Source organism: Lepidochelys kempii, chromosome 10 (genome assembly GCF_965140265.1).
Source record: "Lepidochelys kempii isolate rLepKem1 chromosome 10, rLepKem1.hap2, whole genome shotgun sequence".
Classification (NCBI taxonomy): domain Eukaryota; kingdom Metazoa; phylum Chordata; order Testudines; family Cheloniidae; genus Lepidochelys; species Lepidochelys kempii.
The window spans coordinates 58,191,761-58,213,933 of NC_133265.1; the positions used below are offsets into that span (position 1 = coordinate 58,191,761).

A 22,173-nucleotide genomic window follows, 5' to 3' on the forward strand; every position below is an offset into this window, starting at 1 on the left:
CCTCAAGGGAAATTACAGAAAATAGTGTTGGGCTACTACTCTTCCTCCTTCAGAGCTCTCAGCTATAGAGTTCCACAGGCCTCATTCACAGAAATGTAGGGCTGGAACAAGGGACCTTGAGAGATCATCAAGCCTAGCCCTCTGCACAGAGGCAGAATCAAGTAAACCTGACATACAACATATTCCATATACAGTCCACTCAGTTGTACCAGTATTATATTTTGGGAATGTTTTTCCAACATTAATATCTGAAACAGGCTTCCCTGTAGGTCGAAAAGGTGAGGTTTTTAAATGAAAATATTTGGGGTTTAAATTCTAGGAAATATGTCCTTGTCCCCACCCCCATCTGCATACTTTGTGTGTGTGTTGTGAAAGCGAGTCCCTAAATTCAGTGGCCTATGTGAGGCAGAAGAGGATTGAAGCATATGCAGAGTGGAAAAGCAAGCACTAGTGCTGTCAGTGCTGTACCTTTTCTGAGGATACAGAAATTAATTTTGTAATGTCATTCACTGAGCATCTTTCAAAAGCACTAATTTCACAATAAATGTGCACCACTCACATAATTGTACATTTCCTGAGATATCTGGAAAAACAAAGTGTCCTAAACTACTGTATACAAAACGTTGGCAAAATGTGGCCTTGAGAAATTACATAAATCCAGTGTGCTCAAGCAGCTGGATGTTTTCTAGTCACATGATTAAGGAGATGTAGTGAGAGTGATAATTTCTTCTATGTGATCACATAATAAAGTATAAAAGTAACTAACATGATGGAGGGAGAAGTATTTTTTATTTGTGAGCAAACTAAGTTCATATTTTCATTAAAAAATCATAACCAAACATTCCACCAAGCACATTGCTCATGGAAAGATAATATATCTGTATACTTTTTCAATGCTGGTAAAATAAGTGGGAGGAAATGTGTAGTATTTTTATTTTGTTTAATTTTTGTGGGTGTTTTTTGTTTTTGTATTTTTCCATGATGAATCACAGACAATTAAAACAGTTACATTTCAACAGACAAACTACCTGCTTCTATTCCATGATCTAACTTCAGATCAGGAGATTACATGCTACTTCCTAGCAAATATGCACAGTTTTAATCATCAAATGGAGAATATTAATTTCTGATTTTTAAATAAGCTATGGTTCTTTTCCTTGCTATCTTATGGGTGAATGGTATTGGAGCTAAAGCAGAAACTAATTTCTACAACCTTCTTCTCACTTTTACATTATACACTACTTCAACAATAGATCAACAGGAAAACTACACAGTGGAGTGGAAGATAGTGTTTTCCTTGTATAGCAACCAAATGCATTAAATTTTAAAATTAAGGATCACTAATAATTTATCTGTCTGCAATTAGGCCTTTATGTACAATCTATATTATGCTTCATGCTTTGCTTTCAGAAGAGAGAGAGAGAGAGAACACAGCAAACACAGACTTTGCATATAATTAGGAACTGGGGCTGTCATGGGATTAAAAAAATTAATTGCACGATTAATCACACTATTAAACAATAATAGAATACCATTTATTTAAATATATTTGGATGATTTCTACATTTTCAAAAATATATTGATTTCAATTACAACTTAGAATACAAAGTATACAGTGCTCACTTTATATTTATTTTTTATTACAAGTATTTGCCCAGGAAAAAAACAAAAGAAATAGTATTTCTCAATTCACCTAATTCAAGTACTGTAGTGAAATCTCTATCATGAAAATTGAACTTACAAATGTAGAATTATGTACAAAAAACCTGCATTCAAAAATAAAACAATGTAACATTTTAGAGCCTACAAGTCCACTCATTCCTACTTCTTGTTCAGCCAATTGCTCAAACAAGTTTGTTTACATTTGCAGGAGATAATGCTGCCTGCTTTTTGTTTACAATGTCATCTGAAAGTGAGAACAGGTGTTCACATGACAATGTTGTAGCCAGCATTGCAAGATATTTACGTGCCAGATGTGCTAAAGATTCATATGTCCCTTCATGCTTCAACCACCATTCCAAGGGACATGCATCCCTGCTGATCCTATTGGGATCCGGCTTCGCCCACCCACTGCTAAAGGATCCCCCCCAGCCTAAGAGGGGGGATCCACAGGACCTGGACACCAAATAAATCTGGGGAACAACTAATGAAATAACAGGGACAGGAGTGTGGTCAAAGGGTCAAATGAAGGGAACCAGACGGGGACACCGAGCAGAGAACCCCGGACAGCGCCCACTGCTCCTCAAAGGCGTCCAGGGAGTCAGTGGACGCTGCCCAGAGGAACTCTGCCTGGATACGTGAACGGATCGAGGATTGGAAATAGGCCCCACAGTCACAGGAGACTCCATCGGCCAACCTCCTCACTCTGGTTTTATAGATGGCCATTTTAGCTAGGGCCAGGAGGAGGTTGACCAGAAGATCCTGTGACTTTGTGGGGCCGCAGTTAGGGAGTGCATAAATAAGAAGGTGAGGGGAAAAGTGCAATCAAAAACGTAATAAAATATTCGTGAGGAGCTGGAATAGGGGCTGCAGCCTGGCACACTCCAGATATGTGTGCGCCAGGGTTTCCCTCACGCTGCAAAAGGGGCAGGTGTCTGGGATAGAGGTGACCTGCGCCAACTACACGCCCATGCTCACAGCTCTGTGAAGGAGTCGCCAACTGATATCCCCGGCGGGCCTCAGGACCAAGGTGGAATATAGGCTGGCCCACCGGGGCTCCTCAACCTCCAAAGGTGGCAGGAGGTCCCACCATTTTGTATCGGGGCGGGACATCAGGGTGACGGCGTGAAGGGCGTGGAGCACAAGCATGAATAGATGTTTCCTTGGCACGGTCTGAAAGCAGACCGGCTACAGCTTGTGCAGCTGGCTCACGGTGAAGTGGTAGTGGTGGGGGGGGGGTCGGTTGGGTCCACGGGGAAGAGGTCCGATGAAAAGGTCCAGCAGGCCTGGGGTGGAGGGTGGGCGAGGCACACCCCCGTGCAGGACCCAGTCAAGGTAAACCCAAGCAGCGGGCGGGCAAAGCAGCCCTCAGCTCCTGAAGTATGCGCCGGGGAGTATGAGGTCTGGAGAGCTTCATGCGCTGAGTGAGCATCAGGGGATCCAGCCAGTCTCCCCGGTCGTAGTCCAGGAGGTCTCCAACTCTTGTGACTTCTGCCAGGATCAACCTCAGGCGCACTGAGAGGGACTCCGCCACCTGCACTTGGAGCTGGGGGTTGTGTAGCAGGGGCTCCGCGAGGAGATCTGCCCCCTCGGTGGCCACCACAGACCTGGCTGTTGAAAGCAGTTTCCAGGTCCGGAGGAGGTCCTGGTAGAAGACCGGCAGCCCAGAGAGGTCTTGCGGAAGACCTTTCGGATGGAGATAAAGGAACTGTTGGTTGTATTGGAGCCCTCGGAAGTGGCGCAGGAAGGCATGCGCCAGTATGCTCCATGCCGGACTACCTGCACCATAAAGGAGCCTCTGCAGGGCCTGGAGGCAGAAGACATGGACCTGAGTGCGCAGACACTTCAGGCCCTGCCCTCCCTCCTCCAGCGGTAGATGGAGAACCCCTGCAGGGATCCAGTGCAGTCCTGACCAAAAGAACTCCAGAATCGATGTCAGGACGTTGGGCAGGAAACCCGGGGCTGGGACCAGGGTGTGGAGCCAGTACCAGAGCATGGACAGGACTAGTTGATTAAGCACCAGCGCTCTCCCTCGAAGGGAGAGGCACCGGAGTAGTCCTGTCCATTTCCGAAGCCGCTCTATCTCCCCGCCCTCTAAATCATGCCAGTTCTCCGGCAGAGAGGGATGCGTGGCAGAAAGGTAAATGCCGAGATAGAGCAGCAGACTCACGCTCCACCAGATGGCCTGAAGTGGGGGTGGGAGGGAGCTCGCCTGCCACCAGTCCCCTACCACTGTTATACCAATAAAATAAAAACCAGCAGGATCTTATTAAAGGGGAAAAAGGCAAAAGGCCACATTTATTGTGAATACAGAAAGAATCATAGTAAGCAGTTAGTTATAGCTATAACATTCCATTTCATCTCATATTTATTCACACATTCATTCATACACACACACACACACAGGTTCTGCAAGGTTGTTATCACAGTTACCAGCCTTAGAGTTGCTCATGCCAAGCCACTGGCCACGTTGCCTGGAGACGAGGAGGGAGCAGGGCCTTGTCAGATGCTCATCTGATGCTCCTGGAAGTTGGTTTGCAGAATCAGACCCCAAAGTTCTCACTTTCTAGAGTCCATTTTTATAGGAATTTCTTTCTATGCCAGTCTATGGGAATTGCTTCATCATGCTGTTGCTGAATCAATCAGCAGATGGCACATTCCTGACGGCTCCGTGCTGCCAGATGTTATCTTGTTCTTTGGTTCTCCCATCCTTGAGGCTGTTGGGTGGATTCCAGTCTGCCTTCCGGGGGTCCTCTGGTTATTTCCACTTGATGCCTTCTTCGGCCGATGGACACTGGATTCTTCGGCTGGCACCTCCCTGATCATTCAGTTATTATCCACACCAAGCCTCCATCCACATACATCCTCTATCTCTATTTTAATCACAATTGTTAACAAAGCGAGATGAATACAACACAAGGGCGGGGAGTCTCTGGGTGCTGTTTCTGTTGTTACAGAGTATTGCTTTGAATCTCTCTCTGTGTGAGTAGCTGCTGTTACAGAGAATTGCTTTGAGAACAGACTCTGTCTTAGAATGTACTAACACAATTAGCAGCTTGCAAGTTTCACACAGAGAGGGAGAGAAACAGTACCAAAAACCAAGAGACCTCTTAATTAGTAATACCCTGGAATTTAAACTATGGGGAATCAAACTCATTTGTGATTTTAATACAGAACTTCTTCAATATGATCCAAACACCACCAAGCCAGAGCTCTTGACCCAGTTGACCCACGCGGAGGAGGCTGCCAAATAGATGGCCTGGCAAGCTTCCACTTGTGCCAAGTCACCTGGGTCCTGGACCACGAGGAGCACGTCAACGGCGTACGCTGACAGGACCAGCCGCAGCTCTGGCTCCCACAGCACCAACCCTGTCAACCTCCTGCGGAGGAGACAGAGGAAGGGCTCGATTGCCAGAGCATACAGCTGGCCTGAAAGGGGGCACACTTGCTGTACTCCTTGCCTGAAACTTACCGGTTCAGTCAGGGTCCAGTTGAACCTGACCAGACACTCTGTGGAGGCGTACAGCATCTGGAGAAACCCCACAAACTGGGGTCCGAAGCCAAACGCTCGCAGAGTGCTCAGGAGATACCCGTGGTCCACCTTGCTGATGACAGGTTCTGCTCGATAACAATCCAAAGCAGTGCAGACTGAGTCAGAAGCCACCAGTAGAAGGTTGATTTTTCTTTTTTGGTGGTTTGGGTTCTGTAGTTTTCGCATCAAAATGTTGCTCTTTTAAGACTTCTGAAAGCATGCTCCACACTTTATCCCTCTCAGATTTTGGAAGGCACTGCAGATTCTTAAACCTTGGGTCGAATGCTGTAGCTATCTTTAGAAATCTCACACTGGTACCTTCTTTGCGTTTTGTCAGATCTGCAGTGAAAGTGTTCTTAAAATGAACAACATGTGCTGGGTCATCATCTGAGACTGCTATAACATGAAATATATGGCAGAATGCAGGTAAAACAGAGCAGGGGACATACAATGCTCCCCCAAGGAGTTCGGTCACAAATTTAATTAATGCATTTTTTTTTTAACAAGTGTCATCAGCATGGAAGCATGTCCTCTGGAATGGTGGCCAAAGCATGAAGGGCCATACAAATATTTAGCATATCTGGCACGTAAATACCTTGCAATGCCAGCTGCAAAAGTGCCATGCAAATGCCTATTCTCACTTTCTGGTGACATTGTAAATAAGAAGAGGGCAGCATTATATCCTGTAAATGGAAACAAATTTGTTTGTCTTAGCGATCGGCAGAATAATAAGTAGGACTGAGTGGGCTTGTAGGCGCTAAAGTTTTATACTATTTTGTTTTAGAGTGCAGTTATGTAACAAAAAAAAATCTACATTTGGAAGTTGCACTTTCATGATAAATTTCAGAGTAACAGCCGTGTTATGCATCTGATGAAGTGAGCTGTAGCTCACGAAAGCTTATGCTCTAATAAATTGGTTAGTCTCTAAGGTGCCACAAGTACTCCTTTTCTTTTCATGATAAAGCGATCGCACTACAGTACTTGTATGAGGTGAATTGAAAAATACTATTTCTTTTATCATTTTTACAGTGCAAATATTTGTAATAAAAAATAATACACAGTTTGATTTCAATTACAACACAGAATATATATGAAAATGTAGAAAAAGATCCAAAATATTTAATAAATTTCAATTGGTATTCTATTGTTTAACATTGTGATTAAAACTGCTATTAATTGCAATTATTTTTTTTGAGTTAATCGTGTGAGTTAACTGCGATTGACAGCCCTATTAGGAACACAGGCATGGAAGGGACTTCCAGGTCATCCACTCCAGTCCCCTGCTATCACAGGCAACTATATCATATAAGTCAGTTAATAAATTTAGTAAGCTCCATCTGAAAACTAGTTAAGTAGTTTGGCCACACTACTCCTATTGGAAGGCTGTTTCAGAACCTCACTCCTCTGATGGTTAGAAACATTTTTCTAATTTTCAACCTAAATTTACTGATGGCCAATTCATATACGTTTGTTCTTGTGCCAACATTGTCCTTTAGCTTAAATAGTTCCTCTCCCTCCCTGATGTTTACCTTCTGATGTATTTGTATAGACCAATCATATCCCCTCTTCAGCCTTCAGCTGAAGAAGCCAAGCGTTTCCTCCCATAAAACAGTCTAGACTTGGAACAGGACCTAAGACAATTGAAAAAACTTCAGCTCATTTGTGCCTGTCAGATAGGGCTCCTGGTAGCAGAGAAAGACTTGAAAACATCAACCCTGAAGGCTCAGAAACCAGAAGGCAAATACAAAGAATCCCCCGCTTATTATTTTAAATTCTCATGATTTCTAAGCTAATCTCATTATTCTGGGAGAGGGGATAACTCATGTTTTTGAGAATTTGGGGTTGGCAATGCTAGAGTAGCTTTCAGGATCATACTGTTTTCCTTAGGCTAATACAGTTTCTTTAGGAGAACGGGACTCTACCATTGTGGCCTAGCAGGTCCCAAACTTGAGAGGCCCCAGAGATGCACAGGAAGGCATGGGCTGGCTGATCAGAGGCTCTGCGGTTCCTGGGCCTCCGTGGCTGCCCATGACAGAACCCGGGGCGCCGAGCAGGGAGCCTTGCAGAGAACATACCACAGCCCCCAGCTCTCGGGGCTGGAGTCGGTCACAACAGGAGTTCCCTCAGTCCTGCCCATAGCCAGCTCCACCTTCACCTCCTCCCCACAGAGCACCCCCTTCTCCCAGCCCCCGGGCGGGGACCAGAGCTCCCCAGACACGCCCCCTGGCGCAGGGCGGGCCGGCTGGGCGGGGAAGAGAGCGGGACTCGAGGTAAGCCTCGGGGAACAGGAAAGAGCCGGGCAACGCGCATGCCCGTTTCAGCCCGGTCCTGTGCGGCCGCCATCCGGGTACTGACGGAGGGCGGGATCAAGCGGCTGAGGGGGTTTCATTGTGCGTGCAGCTACCGCGCTCACTCGCCCTAAAATGGCCGCCGCTGCCGCCGTCTCTTCTCCCGCTACAGCCCCGTCCGCGGGGCCAGCCCAGATGGAGAGCAAGAAGATCACCGACCTGCGGGTCATCGATCTCAAGTCGGAGCTGAAGCGGCGCAATCTGGACATCACCGGGGTGAAGACCGTGCTCATCTCCCGGCTCAAGCAGGTGAGAGGCCGGCGTAGGCCGCGCGGCCAGGCCAGGCCAGGCCGTACTTTGCTCTCTGGTTTCGGGAGCCTGCTGGGGCCTTGCCCGGCGTTGAGCTCCGGCGGCGGGCGAACCCCTGCCGTTCACGGCGCTGCCCCGGAGGGGTCTCTGTGCTCCTCGCCCACGAGGACCGCTGCGCACCCCCTGAGGGGCTCGTCTGGCCGCGCAGCCCTGGCGCCCGCAAACGGGCCCGCCGCCCGGCTGTTTTAAATCCTTATGTGGTTGGTGGTGGAGGCAGGGCGTGGTGCCCTGGGCTGGTCTGAGCAGAAATCTGGATTTGGACATCGCCACAGCATTTTTCATCTGCCACCTCCCTTCCGAGGTAGGGGCAGCCCCGTACTACGGGATTGAGCCCAGCACACGCAGCCAGGCACCTCTCCGGTGCTGGGCTCCCCCTGTAAAACAGCCTGGCCCTAACCCCTGTTTTGCCATTGCTCAGGCTTGGCATAGATGGCTGAGGCTATTTGCGTTGCTTGGTAAGCTCCGTGGTTCTGTTGCCTCGGCACCCTTCTCTGTTGAGTCTGTATGGGGCCTGTTTACAGCAGAAGGCTGTCTGCTTTCTTCTGACATCGCCTGAGCATCTCAAGGTACGGCTGCCACGAAATTACTGTGGTGGGTTGCCGGCCTGTGCAAATACAGGAATGTTCTTGTAACAGTATTATTTTCGTAGGGTTTTGGCCTAGCCTAAATGTTGCTGTCGTTACGTTTAAATTGCCTTGTAGCATTTCGTTTTGTGTGAGTAGTATGTTGATCTGTGTTACATTTTGTAAAAATGTTACTCTAATCACTTAGGTTGCTGCCATTACCTAGATTATTTTCCTCTTCTGGTCCTCCAGGAGTTTTAAATGTACTATCTAATCTGAATCCCTTAATACTTTGTATTTAGGAAGAACAAGTCATTAGGCTTTTGTGTATGTAAATTATCAACTTCTAGTTAAATTTCATAAAACATTTATTATTTGGTTTTATTTAGGCTATTGAAGAAGAGGGAGGAGATCCAGATAATATTGAAATAACTGTTTCAGCTGATACACCTATCAAGAAGCCAACAAAAGGCAAAGGTTAAAACCTATTAATACAAATTATATTGTGAAAATCTATTTACTTAAGGTTTTTAAAAGTTTAATTGTCAAATTAAAAATAAGTTTTTACCTATTGTGAATACTGAGAAATAGGCCTTGTGAATATCCGCCCAAATTATGAGTAGTTGTGCTTGATACAGTTTTGTCCACTTTTCTACAAATTTAGTCAAACAGGGTTCTCTCTCTTCTCCACCGCGCTCCAAAAAAAAAACAAAAAAAACAAACCACACTTGAGGACTGTCTCACACATTTACTGGTATCTGCTACTTAATTGTTTTTTCTGGAAATGCTCAGCCTCTATTAAAGATTGTCATTGAACTTGAAGGGAGGGAAAGTGTCAAGTGATGAAGGTGACTGTACACCAAAAATAAGTGGCCAGTCTAAAACGGAATTGCATGTCAATCTTCAACCGATATTCTTGCATAAAGAATTTTTGAATAAATCTTATCTGTACTGTTTGGGATAAACGCAAAAAGAAACAAAATAGACTTGGTTTTGCTTCTAATAGTCAATTTCACTTTCTCATTTGAAATTACTACATAGTTAAGGAGGAAACTTAAAATTGTATGGAAGCTTGAAAATTTAGAAGCCTTTCTACTGATCTTGTTATACTGGGTTGTGTATTTAGCAAAAAGTAAACTAAGACCTGAGTTACTCCTTCTGCTGCTATGGTTAGTGTTTGCCTCCTTTCTTCTTCAGCCCTCTAAATCATGACTGATATGCACACCACTATATTGAATTGGCCTCTGACAAGGTCCCTCTTGGATAGTCTAGACCTTCACCCTGTCACTCTGCCTTCTGAGGATATTACTGTTTGGGGAAGTCTTTGACAGCTGCTATTTAAGATGTGGCTTCCAGCTTTTCTATAGCAATATGTAGAAATTATAGGTTTACCTATAAAATATGAACCCTTCCCTTTTTTCAAAAAGATGTCATTGGTCTTAAGATGAGTTCTCACTTTCTCCTCACCCACTTTGAAAATTTATGGAAATGGATTATAATTGGATGCTTGCGTGATTCACATATGTTTCTGTTAACAAGGGCCCTTTGATAGAACCTGAATATAATTCACACTGTTCATATTTGTTTTCTATAACATTACAAACACACTGCTTGGCTGACTGCATGGAAGAATGATACTCTTACCGTATTCAGATATGTTCATCTTCTAAAGTGAATATCCTGAAGGAATGTTTTCATTTGTCAATATAATCTGTCAGATTTTCCCAGTCTTGGCTTTCAGTGGACTTACTGCAATACCTTTTCGTCCACAGTGAGACCAAAGTGACTGTTTAGCAACCATATATTCCTTTGTTAGTTACTTTGGTTAGGATGATATGCATTAATTTAACCCCATGATGTTGGTTTCCCCTCCTGCTTGTTTCTCTCTTCCACGATAGAGATTTAACTTTTCTGCTAAAATGCTATTACTTTAATCTCTTATAAACCTGACTCTTTCCTCCAGTTGGAAAGACTAGCACTTGGAAAAATGCATTGGTTAGCTTGTCCCAGGAAGTTTCCCTGGTAAGCAGGGGAATTTAAGCCATTAATTTCTTCAGAAACTGAGCTTTCCTTTAAGACTTAACCTCTAGTGTAAACACAGGTTATGTCAGCATAACTTAAATCATTCAGAGGTCTGAATAAACCACCCACAAGCGATGTAAATTACATTGACATGAGGGCCGGTGTGGACAATGCTATGGACGGCACTCTTTTCAACATAGAGGTGCAACTGCACCACTGTATGTGTAGACAAGCTCTAAGACTCAAGCCATTCTGGTTTCAAAAATAGTCCTTTAGTGTCAACAGATGCAGTTTTCCCTCCCTGATAGACTTTTCAAACCAACTGCTGTAGTTTCTGCTGCTCATAGCTTTCTCTGGGCTGCTGCAGGGTGAAGCTAATAAGTATCTAGCAGGCTTTACTGTTGCTATTCAGAACATTATAGTAAGGACAATTTTACTGCTCCCTGAACTTGATACAGCTACTGCTGGGGTGGGGGAAAGCTGTGAACAGCAGGACTGCCACTGAAGTTGTAAGGGAAGTAGTAGATCCATTAGAAGGAGGCTGGGGGAAGGATAAGAAGGAAGAGAGCCTTCTTTGGAACATCTGAAAGGGAGACCAAAGGTTTTTCCATTCAAGTAGCAACTTCAGACTTTTCAGAGAGCAAATCAGTAGAGGTCTTCAAAATAAAAAAAAAAAGCTAATAGGTGTCCAACTTTTCAGGCCCAGATAAAACTGAGTGCTAAATAGAACTTGCTTGAATAACTTCTGTTGTACCGCTTCACTCCTGGATTTAATAGCTAATACCTCATGTGCAGGCACATTGTTTTTTGTATTTTTTTTTTTTTTAAATCTCGCTTCCTTAATCACCTGTTCAGTGCTGAATGCTGTCACCAAAATGTTGTTCTGGCCACATGTGAAGATCCTAGTAACTTTTTAGGTGTCTAGGTCAGATGTTGTAACTCACCTACAAGGGAATTATGTAATGTTTTCTGTGAAATATTATTAGATGTGAACATTCCCCTGGAGTATTTGCAACCCAAATGCTGCAGCTTTGTGCTAATGCTCAGGAACTTGAGTTTGAAACATTTTGTCTATAACATAAAATAAAACAGGATGAATAAGTAGTAAACATTAAAGCAAGTTTTAATACCAAGATGCTAACGCAATCAAGGACATTAGTTAATTTGTTAAACTATATTTAAACAAGACCCATTGGTTTCACATAACAAACTTCCTTGTCTAATTTCAGGCCATAATTGCAGTTTAAAGGCAGTGTGTATTTGTGGAAGTAACATGCATCTGCCTGTAGATATCTGACCCTGATACCACCAGAATGAATTTGGTTCCTTTACTATCCAACCCCATTATATCACTAAAAGATGTATATTTACTAGCACATGCTATAGTACTGTTGCTGTCTTATTCCTCCACACTACTTAACCTTCATGTCCCTAAATTATATAGCGCCCTCCTGAATGTCAATCTTTCAAAAATAATAAAATACTTAAAGATAAGGCACATCTCTACCCCAAAAAAGACCCCTAGTTTTCCTGGCTGTTAATGATATCCACCAACGCAGATTTTTTTGTGTCAGTCAAACATGCTACTTGGCGTCAGTACAAAAACTGTACACAATACTGCTGTGCAGTAGAACTATAATATCGTATCCAAGGGAGATATACAGTCATGCCACTTGTTACATCAAGTTTCTTGGTATCAACCCTGCTGTCTGTATTCACATACATTTCCCTGCCACTACTCCTTGGTTACCTATATCTCTGGCTGATAGTTTTCAAGAGGCATCTGTCTCTCAACAGGAAAAACTGATGTATACTAGATAATCTTCCACCACCATTTAACTCAGTTTCCTTTGGGATACTCCTAAATGCCTCAGTCTATTAGTGTGATCTTATCTCTGCCCCCTTTTATTATCGGGCACAGTCCTGCAGTGTTCACTTATTGTGGATGGTGCCTCTTCCAGGGCTGATGCCTCCCCTTGAGGTCTCTAAACCTATTGTACTCTCTCACACTGTGAGCCCTCTCTTGTTCCAGGATCTGCATCTTCCTCTTCATGATTTGGCCCTCCAGTCATGTCATTTCCTCTTCTGGGGTATAGAATCTCACTGGACCTGCTGTCCAGACAATGCCACTCTGTCAGTGGCTAGTAGGGGAACCTAGACCTGCACCCTATTCTGGGTTCTAGCACAAAGACCCTGTAACATGCAGCCAAGGTCTGGTCAGTCCACAGTCTTGCTGCTCACGTTGTCTCTCTCTCTGGACTGCTTCCTACTCCCAACGGGTTTTCTTCTCCACCCTTCTCTCTTCTGAGGGCTTGTCTACACTTAAGCACTACAGTGGCACAGCTGCATCACTGTAGCAGTTAGTGAAGAAGCTACCTATGCCAATGGAAGATCTTTTCCCATTGGTGTAGAGCTCCACCTCCTCCACGGGGAAGTCCTCCTGTCAACATAATGCTGTCTATACCAGATATCAGAGGGTAGCTCTGTTCGTCTGTATCCACAAAAACAAGTCCAGTGGCACCTTAAAGGCTAACAGATTTATTTGAGCCTAAGCTTTCGTTGGTAAGAAGATGCATGGAGTGAAAATTACAGATGCAGACATAAATATATTGGCACATGAAGAGAAGGGAGTTACCTCACAAGTGGAGAGCCAGTGTTGACATGGCCAATTCGATCAGGGTGGATGTAGTCCACTCCCAATAATAGATGAGGAGGTGTCAATTCCAGGAGAGGCAAAGCTGCTTTTGTAATGAGCCAGCCAGTCCCTATTCAAGCCCAAATTAATGGTGTTAAATTTGCAAATGAATTTTAGTTCTACTGTTTCTCTTTGAAGTCTGTTTCTGAAGGTTTTTTTTGTTCAACTATAGCTATTTTCAAATCTGCAAACAATCTTCCTGGACATAGTTATACTGACATAAAATTTGGAATGTAGACCAAGCTGTACTATACCTTTTTTCCTCAGAACCAGTGTCATACTCTTTCCAGGGGTTCCCTCCTTCCTTCTCTAATGAACAGAAGGTGGGTGCAAGTTTCCTCACTGCAGCCCTTTCTGTTGTCAGCTTCTAGGCTTTATACTAGCCCAGCCCATACCTGCTCAGCTGAGCTTCATTTTTCAATTAGGGGTTGCTTTGCCAGCCTAAGCCCCTCATGTGTGGCCTATCATAACTGTCTCTGTCTCAGCTTCCTTAACCCTGTCAGGGCTGATGTGGGACGAAGGATCTTACGAGGTCATCTAATCCAACCCCGTGCTCAAAGGAGGACCGATCCCCAATTAAATCATCCCAGCCAGGGCTTTGTCAAGCCTGACCTTAAAAACTCCTAAAGAAGGAGATTCCACCACCTCACTAGGTAGCCCATTCCAGTGCTTCACCCTCCTAATGAAAAAGTTTTTTCCTAATATACAACCTAAACCTCCCCCACTGCAGCTTGAGACTATTACTCCTTGTTCTGTCATCTGCTACAACTGAAAACAGACTAGATCCATCCTCTTTGGAACCCACTTTCAGGTAGTTGAAAGCCGCTATCAAATCCCCCCTCATTCCTCTCTTCCGCAGACTAAATAATCCCAGTCCTCTCAGCTTCTCCTCATAAGTCACGTGCTCCAGTCCCCTAATCATTTTTGTTGCCCTCCGCTGGACTCTTTGTTGTTGTTGTTGTTGTTGTTGTGTGGGACACAATGCTCCAGATGAGGCCTCACCAATGCCGAATAGAGGGGAATGATCGTGTCCCTGGATCCGCTGGCAATGCTCCTACTTATACAGCCCAAAATGCTGTTGGACTTCTTGGCAACAAGGGCACACTGACTCATATCCAACTTCTCGTCCACTGTAACCCCTAGGTCCTTTTCTACAGAACTGCTGCGTAGCCACTTGGTCCCTAGTCTGTAGCAGTGCATGGGATTCTTTCCTGTGTGTTGCTACCTTGCTTTGTTTCATAGGCACTGCTGTGGGCTACCAGGGGTTCTCTAGCGACAATAACATGTGCCTTTTAGCCCTAAGTATTGGTCCTCTAGATTATGCTGACCTTGCATAACAGTTGTTCTCTTGCTGAAAAATGCTTTCCGGGGATCTGACCTTAGCTGTGTGGGCACACATAACTCTGTGCTTGTTCACCTGTGGACGGACCAGTAGTAATCTAGTTCATTTACGTCAGCACCATTGAATAGTACTGAACACTTCAGTCTCTGAGGGCCTCTTTTTGTCAAGATATACTGTCAATATTAGAGAGCCATATTGCACCAACATTAGAAAACTATCTGCATCAGCACCTTTAAGTAGTAATTGCACTGGAATAAGTTGTATTGATACTTTTTTGAGGGGACAAGGGCATCATAGTTTCACTTGAAGAGGACTATTTTCTCATATTTGGAACACGCTCTTGTAACATCAAGGAATAAATGTCTGCTTGCTTTTATTTCAATGTATTAAGGTGGACTGCAAGTACTTGATCATCATGGAGAGAGAGACTTGGAGTAGCAACAAGTGTCCTCCTGTCTGGTCTTGGCTATACAAAAAATAAAAATGGAAAAATCCTTCTGATACTCCCATTCATTTGGCTTCTGATGAGGACACTTTCAGAAATCTGGCTTTCAAGAGAGATGCCTTTGAGTGCCATAATGTCTGAGGACTTTCATGTCGGGGGGAAGAGCACCTCTCCCACCACAAAATGGTTCTAGTTAATTTTTCCTGTGCATGGCAAGCAGATGAATTTTAGAAACACCCTTTGAAGAGTCTAGAGACTGACAGCTATTCAATGAAATAGGCCTTTGCTGGACACCTGTAGCATCAAGAACACTTGCCTCATGAGCATAGTGTGTGTGTTTATCTGGATACAGGTGCAGGAGAAGTTCAAGGATCTAGGGTAGAACATGGAGAAGCCCTGTGAATGCCAACAAAGCATTCAATTTGATTGATTCTTTTTTGTTTTAATAAGAAGCAAATTGTGAAGCCGAAAGGACAAGTACAAAAGTCCCTGTTCAGTGATACTGCTTTTAATTTCATTTCATTCTTCATTTATCCTTTGTTTACATGGACTAGAAGATTGTTGGAACATACCTGAATATAGCTGCCACTGGCAGGATTGCCCAAGTTTACTTTAAAAAAAAAAAGTACCATTCTAAAACAGTCTAGATTAGACTCATGTTCCCAAGATCTGAGGATTCCATGGAGTGGAAAGCATCTTTCTGTTAAGTCACTCACCTTCTAAGGAAGGCTAGCATCTTAAAACATGCCTTTTTGATCATAATTTTTTCGTTGCCACTTGTACCTTGCTAATTTCATGGTATTGCACTCCAAATACAAAGCAGCAATGCTAAATATGGCAAAAGGATGCCTTTTTAATTCAAATCTGAATTGATCTATAATTGCATTTATAAAAACTAATTTGGGCATTTACCTGTATCTTACTCATGTAACTAATGAGAGAGAACGGTCAATGTGTGTCTTGTTTGGTCAGGAAGTTTTCAAGTTTTCAAGTGCTGTTTAGAACTTGCCTCTTAGAAGAATTAAAAAAAAAAAAAAAAAAAAAAAAGCTGATTCTCTTTGTTACATCAAAGGTGGATGTGGGGCTGTTTGTGCTAAGGAGTGATGTACTTCAATTCTCTAGATATACTGTCCATCCCTTGGAAGAAGGGGAGGGTGAAAAGTTGAAGAGCAAATCATTAATGTGTTCTTAGTGTCAAATACACTAAGTAGCAAAAAGCCTTCATTGGCAAAGTTGTTATCATAATTGCCCATGTCATCCCAGCTGCATCTGGTCATGGATTCCCACAGAAACCCATTTGCACCAATTCTGATCAGATTGTGCATTTAGATCTTTTCTAAAAGGTTACTCACAGGCTGATACTTGGGATTAAGTTGTTCAGTGTCTTTTATTCATGTAATTATTTGAAGTGCACAACATGTGGGTTACTCCTTTGGAAAGGATAAGTGATGGACTCCAATGGAGTTCTGTCAGTCACCTTATCCACTCCCTTACTGCCCCCCCCCCCCCAAAAAAAAAGTACATGCACAATGCTAGATTTGTGACAGCGGTCTCAGAGGGAGAGTTGTCAATATTTTCAACTTCATGGAAAATATTCATTGCCAGGTCTTAATTCTAAAGTTTAGCTCCTAGAGTTGGTTGCTAACTACAATTAATGCTACTTCATTCATTGTTATCAGAATTACTACATAACTTTTTTTTTTTTAAATTTAAGAATTGAGTCTGAAGAGCAAGGAATAAATTCTAAAGGGGAGAGGTCAGAATTGAAGAAGCACCATTTTGTTGATTGTGCACTGTCAAATGATTACATACCAACTCCATTTCATAACCCTTGAGTTTCATCTTAAAACATAATGTTCTTTGGGAATTATACCATGGTGAGTGATTCAGTTGAGCTGTAGTATTCTGGAGAACAGTTAGTTGAACCTTCCTTCTCTTGCACCATAATGCATATGAAGTAAAGTCTTACAAAAGGAGTTGCTTTCAACTGTAGTCATTAGCGTATCCTGTCTTTTTAGGTAAAAAACAGGAAACTGATGAATTAAGTGGTGATACTTCAGTGGAAGATGATTCCTTTGTCAAGGTAATAACTAAATTTCTTTGAGAACTTATATACTGAACTGTTCTAGTCCGGTAAATGAAGCAAAGTTTTAGCTGAAAAGGTCCATTTGACACAAGCTAACTTAAATGGAGATCTAAATCATTGTTCATGCTGTGTTTACACTACTACAAGATATTTGATCATATCTTATTCCACACACATTCAGTTATATGGCTTGATTTATCTTGATGCATACCTTTCTGCATGTGAGCATGCTGTGTGCTTCAAAATAAATGGGAACTCTAGGAAGGACAACAATAAAGAATGTTGAAAATGTAGCTATTTTGATATCCTTTTGAAGAAGCAATGGCTCTGTTTCACTGGAAGTAAAATCTAGCTCATGCCTCTAGTTATACCATATGTTCTTCTGATTGAAAGGAAAGTGAGTTGGAGGTTCAAGACGCAAGCGATCAAGATGGAAATGATGAACTGAAGGACTTTGAAGAAGTTGGTGAAAATGAAGAGGAGAACTCGCATTCTAAAGAACTGCCTCCTTCAGAAAAGAAATATTCTGATTCAAAACAGGGGGAGACAAGAGAAGATGCAGAAAAAGATTTTGAAAGCCAGGTACCTTGCCACACTTGTTAAAATCTATATGAACTTTCATCGAAAAACACATTTCTGTTTAGTCTGTCTAAAACTCTTTGGGGCTAAAGTTTGTCTCTTTTAGTCTGTCTTATTCAGCTCACTAAAAGAGGTAGTACTTCTTCAAACTCCCCTGCTCCTCTTAACCTGTCTAAGTAGTACAGAGCTGAATTCCTGACTCTTTAGGTGCTTTTGTAAGTGTCATTATTACTAGCTTGTTTAGCAAGCCCCTTATCTGTGTTTTCAACTTAGGAAAATGATCTTCAAGACACAGAAGATGATACATTTCCAACTGTCCATGTAAGTTCCAAATGGTCTTGTTAAACTTGCGATTAGGAAATTGAAGCAAAGCCTGGCTTAAAGTGACCTTCTTTCTCAGTTAAGTTACCAGGCTTGCACCTTTGAGCTTCTGATGGTATAATACATATGTTTGCAAATGACTGCAATACAGGCTTTGCTTGCTGTATTAAGGATGACCTGGACTTCGAGATGTCCTCTCAAAGTGACTATACTTGGCTCTTGTGGGAGCATTATACACACACTTAACTAATCTACCCAAAAATACTTTGAGGTACCTCTTTAGTGAAACTTAAGAACTATATGTAGTATCTCTAACACAATGTATACAAAATCCTCCTCTCTTTCATTTCAGAACTTCATTTCCAAAGTTAAAATTTTAAAAATGATGATCTGGAGATGAAGGTTCAGATACCTTTGTTTAAAAAAAAGTAAAGTTCTTCCAGTTCTGAAATTCATACAGCGTTCCAGACACTTCTGATGAAGACATCCAGAATATGTAAAATAATATATATACACATACATACATACACAGTGGAAGTAGATCATCATCTTCCTCTCAGTTAACTTTGATAACCCAAAAAAGTAAACATTGGTTAAACAGCATATGTATCAGACATTTCCTGTATAATAATCAAACCAGGGAGACTCTCACTTTCAAGGCTAACACTAGTTAATTGCCTTTGATAGAACAGTGCAAGAGAACAGAGATCATATTACTTGTTGCTCTCATTCTGAAGACCTTAACTCTAGACACATATCAAGTAACACTTTGACTACAAGAGAAGTTGGTAACGTGTTGCCACCAGTTGTAAGTTCCCTTTCATGGAAAAGGGAACTTTTCTAGAAAGGGAAATGTTCTTAACTGGAAAACAAAGATGTTACTGAATGCTGTGATATGAATTCTCACTGGCTACAAAAGATGGTATAAACAATGTGTACCATCAACTTCTAATTAAACTGTTTAGTTTTTGGAAACAGTTCCTTAATTCATAAATTCTGATTACTGTGGACTTGAAATTCATAACTTTTGTGCTTAAACTCTCATAACAAACAGATACTTAAATTTGATTTCCCCCTGTCTTGCAGAATGGTGAAGAGGAAGAAAATGAAAAAGGTATGTTTTGAAATTTAGTAGAGTTGAGAGGTTTTAAACTGGTAGATTAAAAGTGAAACTTGCTTAATTTTTAGTCTGTTAACATTAGGTTTGTCTCTAGTATTAAGTATTGACTGTCTCTGTATTAAGCTCACTAAGATCCATGTACTCAGTGGATTTATTTTTCTCTTAAGAGTGGATGATAGTACATATCAGTTACTGTGGTGGATGTATGCTTATTATTAATTAAAAACAAACCAAATATGCAAGGACTTCTGTTTCTATGGTGCAATAAATCTTGAAGCACAAATTGAAGACTTGCACTGCAGTAACTGGTAGATGCTTAACAGAATGAGACAGTACATTACTATACTGAACTTCGAAAACTTGCCAATTATGGACCATCATCTACTTGACTTTTCACATACTGTCATCCACATGCTGCCAGGTTGTGCTTAGGATGGTAAAGGAAGCTTTCAGAAACGTGGAGGAGTCTAAACAGCGGCTTTTTTTTTTAAAGCCATTCTACTTACTAATGCTACAGAAGAAGTGTGACACATCTGACCAACCAGAGACTTTCTGGAGAGAAATCAAAGGATTCTACATATTGTGGACTAGAAAGATCATGGAGCACTTTCACTTTAAACAAGATGGACAGTGTTGAAGTTGGAGAATAAACCTACAGACTCACCATTTACGAGGGACCCTATCGCTGAAGCATCTGTTTTGTGAGAATGCAAGAATATTGTTGGAGATACTGCTTATGGGACTGAGAATGAATACTGAAAATCTGCAAAGTGGATGAAGACTGAAAACCAGTTTGCTACGAACTTTGAAGTTCACACTTCGGTTTCTGCAGCAGACTTGTTCAGCTATCTTGACTGCCAAACAACCATTCAGAAAGGAGGATCAAGACAGAACCTTGAAACTGTATTGAAGACTGACTTAGACTCTCCCGACTGTCACTCTTAAGGATTTTGGAAGGTTAAAAGTCTTACAACAAGGAAGTTTTCAAACACTGATTAAATCAAACTGCAAGCATCTGAAGAAAGCCTTTCTTTATGGCATATTAACACCTACAGCGGAAAATGGATACTTGCTATGAAAAACTGGTATCTGCAGGATGGAACCATTTTCTGACTCCTACTGTTTGTTGGTATTTGTCTTTTAGAAAATGTATTTTGCCATGGCGAATGAGTGATCCTGGGTGAAGGATTTATTTACATGTTAATACATCTTGTTTTTTCCCCCTAATCTTCCATCAGTGCTAATAACTGGCTTTGTATTTTCTAGGTCCTATTCTAGCTTATGCATATAAAATTGTTTAAACTTCTTGTTTTGCCATATTTATTCCTGTTAAATCCTCTTAGATAAAGCAGGTTCTGGTGATGGTATACAAGAAGTATCTAAACCTCTGCCTTCAGAAGAAAGCCTAGCTGAGGCTGATCATACGGCTCATGAAGAGATGGAAGCTAACACATCTGTGAAAGAAGCTGAGGATGATAACATATCGGTTACAATCCAGGCTGAAGATGCCATCACTCTGGATTTTGATGGTGATGACCTCCTAGAAACAGGTAAAAATGTGAAAATTACAGATTCTGAAGCAAGTAAGCCAAAAGATGGGCAGGATACCATTGCACAGAGCCTGGAGAAGGAAAACAAGGATTATGAGATGACTGAGAACCATAAAGATGGTAAGAAGGAAGACTGCGTGAAGGGTGATCCTGTCAAGAAGGAAGCCAGAGAAGGTTCAAAGAAAGCAGAATCTGGAGACAAAGAAAAGGACACTTTGAAGAAAGGTCCCTCGTCTACTGGGGCCTCTGGTCAAGCAAAGAGGTTTGTCTTTCTATGTCCGTTCTTTACGATACTGAGTACCAGCATTCAGTAAGATCACTCTACATTAAGGGGGTAGCAGCAAGCATCTTATAATTAATATCTTATGCTCCTGCCTATAGATATTTTTTTTGACCGCCATAAGTTACTTTTTAAAAATTCAAGATCTTCGTATAGAAACTATGTCCTACTGATTGCATTGTCGAATTGTCAGCATTTTATTTTTTATTTTTTTCAAATTGACAAGTTTAAGTGTCCTTGTGGTGATGGTAATGAACAGCTATCAGTTCTAAGAACACAAAATGAAGTCAAGTCCCCGTCCTGAAATCTGGAGAAGATTGCCATATATCCACTGAATAGAATTGTCAGAAAATCTAGATCTTCAGGCATCTTGGGGAAAATCAGTGCAAGAATCCATAAGGGAATCATTTTGTACAAATATAACCCAGTCCACCCCTTTTTGAAATGTTAACTTGCCTGCTAGTAGTAGTGTAAAATGCAGTGTCTAAAATTCTGTATTTTCAATTTTCTTTTGATGATTTGCTTCTCCAGCTCTGCTAAGGAATCCAAAGAAAGCAAAACAACATCAAAGGATGATAAAGGTAACTTAACTCCTACTGTAGCACTTAGTTTTATATTGCTATATCTTGTGATTTAAACACAGAATACTGTAAAATTGTATCCATAGTATACAGTTTTATTGTATCCATAGTATACATGGAAAGCCACCTTTTACTTTATCCGATACATGGGAATCAATCTAGGAGGTGACCAAAAGCTAAATTACTGCAGAACATCTCTTAACCTGTTATATCTTCCTTGCCATGGACTAAAATGCCTTAGAGAATTGGTTCAGTTTTTGACTGAAGTCAATAATAGTAGGAGTACACTAGGCCTTAGTTTTCCTGTGGTTTTTTTAATCCTCCAAGCTCCTTTCAAGTCAGTTAGCCCTAAGCAAATACTTTAAAACACATCAGTCTACTTCAGATCAATCATGAGTAGAAGGACAGCTCCATTTCTGGTTCTCATGGCTTTATTTTGAAGAATAAGTATTTTAGATACAGAACCTAAAATTAGTCACAGCCCTGTCCATGAATGTATAATACTCTAATCTTTTCTTCTGAAGTTCGTGTACAGTTGAACCTCAGAGTTACGAACACCTGTGGAATACAGGTTGTTTGTAACTGAAATTTTTGTAATGCTGAACAAAACGTTATGGTTATTCTTTCCAAAGTTCACAACTGAACATTGACTTAATACAGCTTTGAAACTTGACTATGCAGAAGAAAAATGCTGCTTTTAACCATCTAAATTTAAATGAAACCAGAACAAAAACAGTTTCC

General features: G+C 41.8%; 1 protein-coding gene across 5 annotated transcripts in view; it reads left to right on the top strand.

The window, feature by feature from the left end:
• Positions 1-7,541: 7,541 nt before the first annotated feature.
• SLTM (SAFB like transcription modulator) overlaps positions 7,542-22,173 on the top strand; it is a 46,119-nt gene continuing 31,487 nt past the window's right edge. For 4 of the 5 annotated variants that reach the window (XM_073303745.1, XM_073303740.1, XM_073303742.1 and 1 more), the window contains exons 1-8: positions 7,542-7,788; positions 8,801-8,888; positions 16,934-16,998; positions 17,395-17,583; positions 17,854-17,901; positions 18,988-19,015; positions 20,365-20,833; positions 21,383-21,432. In XM_073303745.1, the coding sequence (XP_073159846.1) occupies positions 7,615-7,788; positions 8,801-8,888; positions 16,934-16,998; positions 17,395-17,583; positions 17,854-17,901; positions 18,988-19,015; positions 20,365-20,833; positions 21,383-21,432 (1,111 nt within the window). In that variant the 5' untranslated portion in view covers positions 7,542-7,614. The remainder of the gene's footprint in view (positions 7,789-8,800; positions 8,889-16,933; positions 16,999-17,394; positions 17,584-17,853; positions 17,902-18,987; positions 19,016-20,364; positions 20,834-21,382; positions 21,433-22,173) is intronic. The other variant, XM_073303744.1, reaches the window with a different exon arrangement.